At 42.7% G+C, this 14,594-nt stretch overlaps 1 protein-coding gene across 2 annotated transcripts in view; it reads right to left on the bottom strand.

Moving 5' to 3' along the window:
• The window catches only part of EFR3A (EFR3 homolog A), a 107,826-nt gene that overhangs the window by 25,543 nt on the left and 67,689 nt on the right, over nucleotides 1-14,594 (bottom strand). For both annotated transcript variants that reach the window (XM_072999347.2, XM_072999346.2), the window contains exons 13-15: nucleotides 6,524-6,575; nucleotides 5,230-5,402; nucleotides 3,224-3,299 (exon numbers count right to left, since the gene is read on the bottom strand). In XM_072999347.2, the coding sequence (XP_072855448.1) occupies nucleotides 3,224-3,299; nucleotides 5,230-5,402; nucleotides 6,524-6,575 (301 nt within the window). The remainder of the gene's footprint in view (nucleotides 1-3,223; nucleotides 3,300-5,229; nucleotides 5,403-6,523; nucleotides 6,576-14,594) is intronic.

Below are 14,594 nucleotides of genomic sequence, written 5' to 3'. Positions count from 1 at the left end.
CAAATCACAAATAATAGTGCCTAAGAACATCCAGAATAATTTGAAAACCTTGTTGGAATTAATTTGTGGACTATTTAAAACTAGAAGACCAGATTAAGATTTTTTTACTGAAACAGGTTATTGGACCTAATACAAACATATTTGATGTACATTCATAGCAGAGGGATTTAGTTTTACTAAAGCTACGGCATATATACTGTCATTTTGGACCGTCCTCTAGCTATTGAAATGTGTAATGAGTAACTTGTTTTTGACAAGAAAGCGTCTTGACACCATGAAACATCCTGATGGGGGGAAAAATGGTCAGCCACTGCAAGATTTTCACCTGCACGAAATTGTAAAGGCCAGGGTTTTCTTACACAGCAGCATTAGGATGGGTTGGGGGAAACCATCTCTTATTGTGTGCAAAAACCTTGGATTTAGCAAAAAATAAAACTAACTCCATACAACAATCTCATATTTTGAATGGAATAGAAGGTTTACTGGCAAAACATTGTTTCTTTGCACAAATAGTGACATGATTTATTTTTAACTCAAAGGCAAAAGAAGCAATCAAACAAAAATGTAAACAAAGAATCCACTACGGAGCAATCTCTGAGATTTTTTTCTCCTCACCTGCCAGGATGAAATGAGTAAAGACTAGAGTTACATCCCTCTAGAAATCTAAGAGTTCTAAATCAGCTGCAGGCTAGGGTTTTTTTTCACTTTTCATTGCATCAGCATCGGTCAAGGCCAGTCTCTGAAGCAAGAGGTATCCAACACAAGACGGTTATCGGGCGCAGCAAAACTGTGAACTGCAGTTTTTCGTAGAGATGGAAATAGCCTTTGTGCAGACGCCAAAAGCCGTTCTCCATATTCGCTTTTGACAATTTTTTTGCAACTCTTAGATGCGATTCAAAAAGGTGCCCTTTTGTGTTTGGTTTTTCACAGCATGTTGATGCTGACAAGGTAAAGCCAGACAAGTTCTGATGTGCCAGCCAAGGTATGAACATGATTATCAGAGACCAAGAGGTTAGGCATAGTGGAACTAAAGAGATTCCTCTTAATCTGATGAATACACGAGACTGCCTTATACCTACGCTTTGTTGTTATACGCTGTCAAGTTGAAACTCACTTACAGCAGCCCTGATACAGCTTTCAAGGTAAGTGGGATATTTAAAGGGCAGTTTTAACAGTTCCACACCCACAGTGAGCTTCCATGGATGAGTGGAGATTCGAACCCAGGCCTCGTGAGCCTTAGTCACCACTTTATCCACTACACCACACTGGTTATCCTTATGCTTAGCAGCTTCAAACTGGGTCAGATGACAAGCCTGTTCAGACCACTACGTTCTATTCTGACTGGCAGAAGCTCTCCAGAGACTAAGGAAGAGTTCTTTCCAACCCAGTTAGCAGAGATTATTTTTAGGGGAGATTTAACCTGGGACTTTCTCAGTACAGAGTGTTCTTTCCACTACATACAGAGTTTATCCTCAACAGCTTCGGAAACGTCTTTGCTTCTCCCTTACTGCTACTTTTAGTGCAGTAACAAAGAGTTCTCTGGACAGATTTCAACACACGTTAGAAATGTGGGGGGAAAAATCTGTCTGTTTTGTTTGGTTGTTATTCTCTGCAAACAGGACTCAAAGAGCTTGCATAAAAAATGAGCAAGTTGTATATTCAATTGAATTATGTTGAAAACTAACTACAGTGGTGCTGCGCTTAACGATTACCCCACTTGATGATGAATCCGCTTCACGATGAAGTTTTTGCGATCGCTTTTGTGACCACAAAACGATGTTTGAATGTTTTTTTCGCTTTGCAAGAATCGGTTCCTCGCATTACGATGATCAAAAACAGCTGATTGTCGGGTTTCAAAATGGCCATTGGGTGTACAAAATGGCTCCCCGCTGTGTTTAGGAAGGCTTTTTCGCAAGACAGGGAGCAGAAAATAGCCACCCTATGGGGGATCTTTGCTGGACGGTGAGTTATTCAGCCCATTAGAACGCATTGAACGGGTTTTCAATGAATTTCAATGGGATTTTTCATTTCACTTGATGAGGATATCGCTTAACAGCGATTTTGCTGGAACAGATTATCCTCGTCAAGTGAGACACCACTGTACTAAGTAAAACAAATTATGAGAAGACCGGGTCGAGCAAAAGAAGTACAGCACACCCGTCAAAAGCTCCTTCACCAGCAGTCAGTCTTCAGAACGTGTTTGAAGACAAATGTCTTTGCCAGATGGTGGAAGGACAACAGAGGGGGGTAGCTTGGGCTATATCAGAAGGGAGTTCCAGAGGCTAGGAGCAACCACTGAGAAGACCCTGTTAACAGTTCTAGTGCGTTTCTCAGAATCCTGTCCTGATCTGTTCACATTTCTTTACTGAGTTGTGGAATTTTCTCCTCTTCCTTACATGCAAATTCATGTATATTTTGGTATGCATACTTCCCAAATCAAGCATTTTTACATGGACTAAAATGCATACATTTTAAAAATGTGCACCTTTTTACTTGCACAGATTTACTTCCATATTAATTGAAAAAGAATTTAACAGGTATCTGATGCCCACATGTTCTTCTTGCTAGGAAACTGGAAAGATAATCTGCACATATGACTTAATAGTCCACTGAGGAAAGACTGAAAGAATGGGGAATGTTTAGACAAGACGACTGAAGGGAGATATGATAGCACTTTTCAAATACTCAAAAGATAATCATACAAAGGAGGGGCAGGATTTATTTTATTATTATTATTATTATTATTATTATTATTATTATTATTATTATTATTATTATTATTATTATTATTATTATTATTATTATTATTATTATTAGATTTATATCCCACCTATCTGGGCGACTGGTCCACTCTAGGATCTGTTCTCAATCACCCCAGAGTGTAGGACATGGGCTCAAGATACAGCAAGCTAGATTTCGGCTGAATATCAGAAAAAAAACTTCTTAACTGTTAGAGCAGTACGCCAGTAGAGCCAATTACTTTGGGAGCACCCCAAAGCTGGAGGCATTCAACTGGGCAAACATCTGTCACATCTGCTTTGATTTGGATTCCTGCATTGAACAGGGGTAGGGTGGACTCAATAATTTTATAGGTCCATTCCAACCTCATTATTCTATGATTTTATGAACTGGATAAATTGTGTGGGTGCGCCAGTGTGGCAAAATAGCCCAAACCCTCAGTTACTTCATACTTTTTTCCCAACTGTACATAAAATGCTATTACCTTCTTGATGAAATTCAGGTCTTGCCTCGTAATCTTGTCCCGTTTGATCTTTAGATCCGAAACATCAGGTATTATCCTAGGCAATGGCAAACCAGTCTGTTAGTTTCTTAAAACACTATTAATAATTATAAATCTTCTTCAGGGGGGAGTGAAGTAGGACACACACTGTGAATTATATTTATCTACCCAGAATTTCTGAAGCAATTTCCACTTCAATTACGCCCCCCATGGTTCCCGTTGACAATTAATTTTCTTTTCTTTTCCTTTCTCTCTCTCTTTTTTTGAAAGAATCAAGAAGTAATTATGACTTGGCAGACAAATGCTCCATTTTGGACAAACCTGTTTTGTACAGAACAAAAATATAATTACACCATTAAACCAAGAATGATTTGGAGGAGCTACTTAACAGGCAGGGCAACACAGCTGGAAAACTGGATGATTCAAATATTCAACTGTTCAATGATCGTAATTCTTTATTTCTTCACAGACAAAATGGAAAATGGCAAAATTGCGGAGAAGCCCTATATTGTTAACAGCATCTACTGGTTGTGGCCACAAAACAGATGATTAAACCAGATTTTTCCTTTGTCCATTTTGAGCAGGTAGGCAATATATAGAAAAGATCTGAACCAGACTAAATATATCTAGCCCACTACATCGATGGTCCGAATCCTGTTGCTTAGTGTAGCAAATGGCACTACAGTCCTCTCATTGAATCAGCAGGGAGATGGTGATTCAGCTCCTCCATACGTTCCATTGATTCAAATGTGCCTATTCTAATGGCAACAGCAAGCAAAGGCTGGAAAAGCCAACATAAATAACTCAAAAGCTCTTCTCAGGGGAGTGGGGTGCAAAACTGACAGGTGTGCAGATTTGGGTCTGTGGGACTCAATTCCTGGAATTCTTGGAGAATTGCAGTCTAAAAGCAAAAAAGAGTTCACATCCCATCTTTTTGGGATCACAGGAAACTGACTTGTATCGAATCACACTATTGGCCCATCTGCGTCAGGATAAGAATTTGGAAAGGTTATCCTTTATTCCCTTTCACGGATTGCTGCCTTGTTGTGGCGAAGGGGCTTAACTAACTCAGAGAAGCTATGGGCTATGCTGTGCAGGGACACCCAAGACAGACAGGTCATAGTGGATAGTTCTGACTAAACGCAGTCCACCTGGAGCAGGCATTGGCAAGCCACTCCAGTATCTTTGCCAAGAAAGCTCCATGGACAGAAACAAAAGGCTAAAAGATATGACACTGGAAGATGGAACCCACAGGTCGGAAGGTGTCCAACATGCTACTGAGGAAGAGCGGAGGACAAGTAGAAGTAGCTCTAGAGCTAATGAAGTGGTTGGGCCAAAGCCGAAAGGATGCTCAGCTGCGAACGTGCCTGGAAGTGAAAGGAAAGTCCGATGCTGCAAAGAAAAATACTGCATAGGAACCTGGAATGTCAGATCTATGAACCCTGGTAAGCTGGATGTGGTCAAAGGGGAGATGGCAAGAATAAACATTGACATCCTGGGCATCAGTGAACTAAAATGGACAGGAATGGGCAAATTCAATTCAGACGATTATCACATCTACTATTGTGGGCAGGAATCCCATAGAAGGAATGGAGTAGCCCTCATAGTCAACAAAAGAGTGGGGAAACTACTGGGATACAATCTCAAAAATGACAGAATGATTTCAATACAAATCTAAGGCAGACCTTTCAACATCACAGTAATCTAGGTTTAACAACAAAATTCTTTATGGACTGCAATCCTGCAGCCAGCATGGACATAACGTAAGGAGTTCTCTATATCTAAGCTCTCTTTCTCTTAAAGGAGAAAACAGAAGGTTAAAAGAGGAGGAGGTCCGTGCCAAACAAAATATCACAGTCTATGTTCTGGACCTCCGTTGGCCAAAAAATGGACTTCACAGGTCATGTGATTACCACAGAAATGCCTATTTTACATGGGCAGGCAATGCCAGGCCATAGCAAGGGCCCCGATCCATTCAAAGCATTCACCTGATGCCTCTAAGTTTTGCTCTGTTGTTGTGCCGATCGATGAGGTTATGGAGTATTTCCAGGACAAGCTGTCTTAGTTCACAATCATCCATGAGGGAAGGAGACAGCAGAGGATCCAGAAAAGGTGCAGGCAGAGCAGCCGCAATGGTCTTGGCACTGTATCCTGTAGTCACCTAGATGAGATCAAAACGGAAGACCACTGTAATTTTTTTTTTAAAAAAAGGACAGAAAAACAAACTTCACAACCCAATGTTTCTTGGTCAGTTACACAGAGAAATCAACCAAAATCTATAGAGTAGGATCGCTGTATCCACGGGATCAGCACCCACGGTTTCACTTATCCACTGCCTGAAAATATTAAATACCCACCTCACCCCAGAAACACACATTTCCAAGATGTATTACCAGACCTGGCCACTAGAGGGAATCAGACACCATGCTAAATATAGGGTTTCTATCTCGTGCAGCGGAGGTTTGAAATCGGAGTTTTCCTTCCCCTAGATGGGCTGCCTTCCATATCCTACTGACATATATAGCACTTGAGTGCAGGATCTATAGATAATCTGCCATAATCACTCCTCAAAAGTGAACTGGGAGGGGCTAAGAAATAATATTTCTCATGAGAGGATCCTCTTACAAGGAGCTAAAATTGGTGTGCGTGGCACATCAGTTTTTTTTCTAGAGTCACCTGAGGCGCTTCAACAGAAGCAAAGATGAGGAGAGATATGATAGCACTTTTCAAATACTTGTTAGTCTTACAGAGGAGGGGCAGGATCTGTCCACAATCACCCCAGAGTGTAGGACATGGGCTCAAGCTACGGGAAGCCAGATTTTGGCTGAATATTAGGGAAAACGTCCTAACTGTAAGAGCAGTACAACAATGGAACCAATTACCTACGGGGGTGGCAAGCGCTCTAACGCTTGAGGCATTCAAGAGAAAACTGGACAACCCTCTCTCAGATCTGCTTTGATTTGTATTTCGCCCTTGAACAGGGGGTTGGACCCGATGGCCTTTTAAGCCCCTTCCAACTTCTTTATTTTATGGATTCTATGAGAAGATTCCCCCTGTTTCCTGCTACTGAAGATCGCCCTTGATTATTTATCTCTATGAAATGTTAGTCAGCACAAACAATTAGCCAAGCAGCTGTCAGTAAACCTGGGCTAGTCGTGCAGGAAACGAGACTCCTCTTTTCTCTTACTTCAAATTTAGAGAACTAGCTGTTCTGTTTTCTTCTTTTTTTCCTCACACAGGGAAAAAAAATATTCTTGTTTCCTCCATTATAGGAAGCCTTACCATCTGTAACGACCGCAGCAGCATAATCTGAACCCGCCTGGTTCCCAAATCCCTAAAAAGAAAGAAACTCCAAGTTAAATTTTCTTTGATTTTCAGCTCACCAAGTATTCTTATGGGAAGGACAGAAAGCTCCTCCAAGAGAAAATATTGAGTGTTTTTTTCCCCCCAATGTCACGACCGGAATTCCTTTAAGGGCTTTGAACCAGTTAAACTGAGGTACAAGTGATGCAAATTTTCTTTTAAAATTTAAAAGAATAATAGTGGGATGAGTAATTTTTCTCAGGGAGAAAAGGTTCCCACAACGCCTGACTTTCTCGAGCCCAAAATCCCCATCTTTGGACTAAGAATATGAATAACAGCCTAATTCACAATAGGTTTTTTCTATCTTTCAGAATGGGTTAAGATAAGGATTTCACTAACGATGAATAATGAGGTTCACAGTATATCTCTCTCTCAAACTTTGGTAAAAATACAGATCAAGAAGGCCCTGTTAAATCAGAACCAAGTTTGGAAAATGGTTATTTCTGGATGACAGATCTCAAAAACCTCTTGGCAGCTGCGAGCTGTCACCCCCCCCCCAAAAGGCATCTCAAGATCTAGAATTTACATCGTGCACAGTCGGTTTTCCACAACTGGACAGCCAAATGCATCTAAGAATATCTATACGGTCAGGTAATAAGATCAAGGCAGCTGGCTGGAGAGTTGAGTAGCTTAGGCATCTGGTTTCAGAGCCAGAGGTTCGGAGTTTGATTCCCCACTCTGCCTCCTGCGAATAAAGCCAGCCTGTGTGGCCTTGGGCAAGCTGCACAGTCCCAGGGCACCCCCAGAAGAAGGGAAGGGTAAACCACCTCTGAGTATTCTCTACCTGGAAAACCCAAGACAGGGTCATTGTAAGTTAGAATTGACTTGACAGCACATGATTAACAAGACTAAAAGTCCTTTTTCCAGAATTTGCGATCAAATACTGCCATTCTCCCAATTACGGAGACTTCCTATAGCTGTCATGAATGACTGAGAATTTTACTGAATGTCCTATTTCACAAGGATTGATCAAAATTTACTGATTTCATGATTGGATAGTGGAACTCAAAGGATTTTCCCATCCGGGTGTATCTCAAGTCTGGGTCTAAATCATTGCCTATTGAGCCTTGTTAGTGTCAAATCAGAGTTACAATCGCTTATCACTGACTCTTCTTGAACACCTTTAAAAAAGGGTGGCAGCTACACCATGATCTTTACTATGATGGGCGGGCGCACACAAAACCCCCCAGTTTCCATGTCATCCTAAACTGATGACACGTAACAGGAAACATGCTTCAGCTGAGATTTATCCTCCACAAAGCCTGGCCATCATATCACAATCCTATCTCCCCCACAATTCAGAATCTGAGATGGCAGGGCAGTGGCAAAGGGAAGGAATCATCCTCTCTTTCTTCAGTATGCACTTCCTTCCAGAGGAAGGCATTTTGCTGCTTTAATCTTCCTCTCCAGCAGAGTTCTGCTGCATCTTACAGCTAATTGGACAACTACCGGACAGCACAGGTCCCTTGTCCTGGGTCAGTTCTGGCCACTATGTTGTGTTGCTCCCTTTACACTGGGAATACCTGTACCTTTGGAATTTGGAAGAGGAAACGGGAAAGAATTTCATTTCAAATCCACCTACTTCTTCATATGTGGGCTAGAAGGGACATATTCAGGACAGAAATGTTGACTGTGAAAGGAATAAAGCAGATTTCCCCACCTCTAAAGAGGGAGACATAAGGTGAGATCGGCCGACTCAATACAGGAACCCATCCACGCCTGAGCAAAGCTGAGAGGACTTTTGGGAGGTCATTAATCCACTACGTTGCCAACTTTGATGGTACATAACAAACACATTCATGGTTAATGGTTGTTTTAAGGGCATATATCCATGCCAAAGCACATAAAATAAGTGGACCAATAAATAACTCCAGGCATTAATGTGTTCCAGTTAAACCTGCAAATGAAAATACACAGGATTCTAGTACTTCCTTTAGCAATGAACAAAAACACCACTATTAATAAGTGGAACATGCAGAGAAGTTAATCCTCTGCCCACAGATAATGCATTGGGGTTTCTTTCTGGCTACACTTAACATCCTTAAAATCTAGGCATTCCAGATCCCAGCATTTGCAGTATTTTTCCTCGGAGCAGCTTTGGCTTTTGATCTCAAAACGTATTTGTTTGCTTTTGGGGAGACAGCGGGAATGAAAATGAATGGGCAGAAAGCAAAAATTCTACGGTCTTAGCCTGGGGTGGCATGCTTTTTTATGGTATCAAAAAGCTAAAAGCCATAAAGTCTTTAATAATCACACGATAAGAAAGTTTTTGTTATGGATTTGGAATAAGATACAAAAACAAATGTACCATAAAATTCTGGGGTGCCTGTCACCATTAAAAGAATTTATAAAGTCAACCTTAATGGACCCAACAAAATATCTTAGGTATGGGAAATTGCTTAAGAAAGACAGGGTGTTCAGTGTATGAAAATGTTTCCAACAAGTGTTGGAAATGTAAAATACTTTCTATCATGTAAGGTACTTTCTATCATGTAAGGGACGTGGTGGCGCTGTGGGTTAAATCGCAGAAGCCTCTGTGCTGCAAGGTCAGAAGACCTGCCGTCGTAAGATCGAATCCACGCGACGGAGTGAGCTCCCGTCGCTTGTCCCAGCTCCTGCCAACCTAGCCGTTCAAAAGCATGTGAGTAGATAAATAGGTGCCACCTCGGTGGGAAGGTAACAGCGTTCCGTGCCTAGTGGTGCTGGCCACGTGACCACAGAAACTGTCTTCGGACAAACGCTGGCTCTACGGCTTGGAAACGGGGATGAGCACCGTCCCCTAGAGTCGGACATAACTGGAGTAAATGTCAAGGGGAACCTTTACCTTTACCTTACTTTCTATCATGTTTGGTGAACTTGTAGGGAAGCAAAAAATTACTAGAGATTTGTACATGAAATGTTGAAAAAATGGATCTTGTGCGATACCATTTAAACCGGAATTGTTTCTATTGAATAGTATGCCTGAGATTGTAGATAAAGAAACAAGACATTTGATAATACATGCAATTACTGCAGCTAGGATAGTCTATAGGAAATATTGGAAGAAAGCAGAAATACCGTCCCTAGAAGAGCTGACAGAGAAGATACTGGAAGGGGCAGAGATGGACATACTAACAGGAGCACTAAATGAAAGGTCATTACAGAAAGGACTCAAAAACTGGGAATGATTTTACAGCTGGACTCGAAATATGGATTGGAAGAGCATAGATAAAAGAGGTATATGAAGGTCCAACTAGGGAACGGAGAGATTAGTAACTATAGCAATTCTGGTAAAACTTGTTAAATTGTGTTTTTTAAAAAAATCTTCCTCTTTTAATATAATTGCATAAGTGGATGGAAAAGTATTCTCTCGCTCTCTGGAATTTTACCTTTCCCTCCACCCATATCTATTCCCCCCACCCCTACCCCCAATCCTATTCCCACTGAAAACAAATTTTAAAAACAACGTATTTATTTGAATCTACACTAAACGTGTTCGCCTTGTGTGGGGCTAAACAGTTCTGAGTTATTCAAATGTTTTATCAGAAGTGCCTTCATCGATGGACTTGTTCTCTTAGAAAAGAAGCATTTCTCTGAAACTCACTGAATCAATCATGCTTGAATTAGACAACCTTTGCAATGTCGGCCCAGGGTTTTCTTTTTAAAGAAAGCTGAATCTCTTCCCATCAGCCACTAAAGGCTGCTAGGCTCCATTAAGCATATGGATGAATCCCCAATGAATTACTGCAGATGCAGACTAATTTGTTAACTGATCTGAAGGCTTAGCATCGGAACGCTGGAGAGGCCTAATGGGTTATCGGGTTCAACCTCAAAAACAAGACAAATTATATTTTTACTCTGATGCAGAAACAGGATGCTCATGTTCTTTAACTACAGTTTCTCTCCAGAGACGGTCTTTGAACTTTTCCTAGCATCAGACTTCAAGGAGCGGTAGGTAAATTGAAACAGATGCAAATGTTTGTTTATTTTTATTTATTTATTTATTAGATTTATTATACCGCCCATCTGGAACGGGTCTACTCTGGGTGGTTTACATATAATATAAAAAATAAGATGAGATAAAATTCAGATTAATCCAAGACGGGAAAGGAAAAAGAAAAAGGGAAAAAAGAAGAGGAAGAAGAAGAAGGAGAGAAAAGAAAAAGAAGAAAAGAGGAGACAGGCTAGGTAATGGCTATAGGGAAGGCCTGCCTGTATAGCCATGTCTTCAAGCTAGTCTTGAAGGCCCTCAGCGAGGGAGCCAGGCGGATCTCATGAAGTAAGTTGTTCCAAAGCCAAGGGGCCACTGCCGAGAAGGCCCGATTTCTGGTTTTTTCCCACCGGGCCTCTCATGGCGTTAGGGCCCTCAGCCACCCAGCCTGACTGGAGTGCCAGGCTCACCAAGCTTCACAGGGCGAGTTTTTCCGAGCCGCACAGCGTTGGGCTACGTCCCTCAACTCCCTCAGCGCCCAAAAAGCTGGATGATTTCAGCTCCACAGATAAATTGGGATGGTTTGTGTCCCAACGGGTGACTCAACCCCAAAACTGGCAGAGAAAAGCATCACCACTAGAACACCAGCTGCACCTTCTGGTAGGTCATTTTCTTCTTGTTAGGTGCTGTCAAGTTGCCCCTGACATATGGCAACCCTATGAATGAAGGATCTCAAAAATATACTGTCCTCAACTGCACAGCTCAGGTCTGGCAGAGTGAAGCCCATGGCTTCATTTAGGGAATCAATCCATCGCGTATTTGGTAATGTTTGCTTTTCTTAAGGGGCTGGAGCAGCCTCCCGGTGGGACCTAAGGGCGTAAAAGAGTTTTCTTGGACCTCTGGTGCTGAACATCCCATTGACCGAATTCCACGCTGTGACAACCCCAGACCTACTGGAGTATACCACACTTTAATTAAGCTGCCACCAACCATTCCCTATAAGAAGTCACACAGACCAGGAATGGATTTTTAACAAACAAAAGAACAAGGTTTATTTAAATAACAAACAGGGTAAATAAAAAGATCAAGTAAATAAGATACTGTAACGTGGCTTAGTCTCAATCATACATACAACAGTTTGGTTCACACAGAACACTTTAAAGTAAAGCACAGACCCTGAACCTATCAGTTCTGGCTACCCACATAGAAACCTGAACCTATCAGGTAGGTACTGACTGACACACAGTTGTACCCAGTCTGACACACAGACTCCAACTCCCCAACTCCTAACTTCTCCACACAGGCTCCAAATATATATACAGTACAGCTCCTCCCCCTGATGTCCCGCCTTCCACTCCCCATAGGATGGAACTTTCCCTCCAAACCCATGACAGACAGGTACCATCAGTGCTGTATGTAACACCTCCCCTCTTTATAAGTTGTTTTGCAGGGGAAAAGCTAAAGTGCTTTTCTCCAAAAAAACAACCAGGATCAAAACACACAAAAACAGTTATACAATAACACAATCCCATACTTACACTCTAGGTTAAACATATCAATTAGGCATTTTAACATTCATATTTACAATACATTAAGTTACCTTTATTGATACAAACCAAGACTGATCAATAAACAGGTACAATTAACTTTTGGTCACCAAAATTTACATAGTCCATGTTTCTTCGCCGTCTTCACTCTTTGGGTCTTCTTGACAAGGCGTCAGCAACACAGTTCATTGACCCTCTGACCACCTTCACTTCAAAGTCATAATCTTGCAGGTTTAAAGCCCACCTCATAAGTTTACTATTATGGGTTTTCATTGTCTTTAACCACTGCAGTGGTGAGTGGTCAGTGCACAGAACAAAATGTCTTCCCCAGATGTAAGGCTTGGCCCTCTGAATCGCGTATACTATGGCCAGGCACTCCTTTTCCATGGTTGCCAAATGTCTCTCACCTTTCTGGAGTTTCCTACTCAGGTAGGACACTGGATGCTGGTCACCATTTTCATCCTCCTGGCAAAGAACTGCTCCTACCCCGCTGTTAGACGCATCGGTGTAGATGATGAATTCCCGGTCGAAGTCAGGAGCACGCAGCACTGGATAATGGATGAGCGCCTCCTTCAACCTCTGGAACGCCTCCTCACAGTCGCTGCTCCACGGGATGCGGTCATCAGTCTTCTTCCGCGTCAGATCGGTCAGCGGAGTCGCTATCTCGCTAAACCTCGGGATGAACTTTCTGTAGTAGCCCACCAACCCAAGAAATGTTTTGACTTTTTTCTTGGTGTTGGGTCTGGGCCAATCATGAACGGCTTCTATCTTGGCCTCTAGGGGTTTGATCACTCCTCCCCCTACTATGTGACCCAAGTATTTTATTTCTGGGCTACCTAGCTGCAGTTTCTTCTCTTTGCAGGGCCTAGGCCAAAGCACTCCCTCCCCTGGGTTAAAGTGCCTCTCCCTGGCTTTCTGTTCATACCAGGTTTTCTGTCTGACCTTCTGAGCTTGCAGGTTCTCTGCTGCTAGCTCTAGGTTTCTCTTTAGGTCAATCATTAAAGAGTCTATATATGTCACAACATCTTGTGGGTCATCCTGGGTGATCTGCTCCCAATTCTGCTTGATTAAATCAAGTGGCCCTTTCACCCTTCTCCCAAACAAAAGTTCAAACGGACTGAACCCGGTACTGGCTTGTGGCACTGATCGATAAGCAAACAAAAGGGATTGCAGCTTCTGGTCCCAATTGTTTGGATTCTCTGCCAAGTAAGCCCCAATCATGCGCATCAGAGTCCCATTGAACTTCTCCGTTAACCCATTACTTTCAGGGTGATAGGCAGTGGTTTCCTTGTGTTTAATTCCACAGATTTGCCATAACCATTTCATGAGTTTTGATGTAAACGATGTGCCCAAATCTGTGATTATTTCTGAGGCAAATCCCATCCTGGACATATACTCCACCAAGGCATCTGCCACTGTGTTAGTTTCAATGTTAGTCAAGGGAATGGCTTCGGGGTACCTCGTGGCATGGTCCACAATGGTGAGAATGAACCTGTTCCCCCTCTTTGTGGCCTTGGGCAAAGGTCCCACAATATCCACCCCTATACATTTGAACGGAGTGTCAATCACAGGCAAAGGGCACAACTTCGCTTTGGTCCTGTCACGGTTATTCCCCTGCCTCTGACACACATCACATTGTTTACAGAACTCCTTGATCTGCTTCCCTATTTCAGGCCAGTAAAAATTCTGTGTGATTCTCTGCTGTGTTTTGTTCACCCCTAAGTGCGCAGCAAACATGTCAGAGTGCCCCCTTTGTAAGATCATGGGGCGATACTTTTCAGGTACCACTAGCTGACTTCTGATCCCATCTCCCCCTTTTGAGATATTCATAAGGGTCTCTCTATATAAAATTCCCTTTTTCTCGCGAAATCTCGCTGGGGTTTCAGGTGTTAGCTGGGTGTCTGTCACCTTTTCAAAACACTTTCGGAGAGTGGCGTCTGCCTTTTGCTCTTGGCCAAATTTGCTGTCTGTGGTTAAGGTTTCTACCACAGCTTCAGGACTACCCTCATCTGCTTCCGTCTCGGGCTCTTCAGTACCCCCCTGAACTGTCCCCGTGGTAGCTTGTGAACGTGTAATCACTAGCACCCGTTTCACATGTTCAGCCAGGTCATTTCCCACGAGCACGGCTGCTGGCAGAGTCGATGAAATCGCTAGCCGCCAAACTCCCCTCCAGCCTTGAAAGCTCACAGGTACCTCAGCTACTGGCAGTGAGATCACCTGCCCCTCAATCCCTGCCACCTTTAGGCTCTCATTTGGGATTATATACTTCCTAGGAATAATGTCTGGATGGCACAGGGTCACCTGAGAACAAGTATCCCTTAGCCCCCTATACTGATGGTCAAGTATTCCTACGTCCACCCCTGCGGTCCCAAACAACTGCGAATCTGTCCTCACTAGTAAGCAGCGCTTGACCTCCACAGGAGGACCATTTTCCCCAGCCTGATCAGCAGATGTAACTGTTCCAGATTGAGTAGCCATGGCAACAGGCTCCCTCAGTGGCAAGGAGCTTTGCTCTGTCTGGACACAGAACACA

This window comes from Pogona vitticeps, chromosome 4 (genome assembly GCF_051106095.1).
Source record: "Pogona vitticeps strain Pit_001003342236 chromosome 4, PviZW2.1, whole genome shotgun sequence".
In the NCBI taxonomy this organism is placed as follows: Eukaryota; Metazoa; Chordata; class Lepidosauria; order Squamata; family Agamidae; genus Pogona; species Pogona vitticeps.
This window is presented reverse-complemented; position numbering and strand designations above follow the sequence as displayed.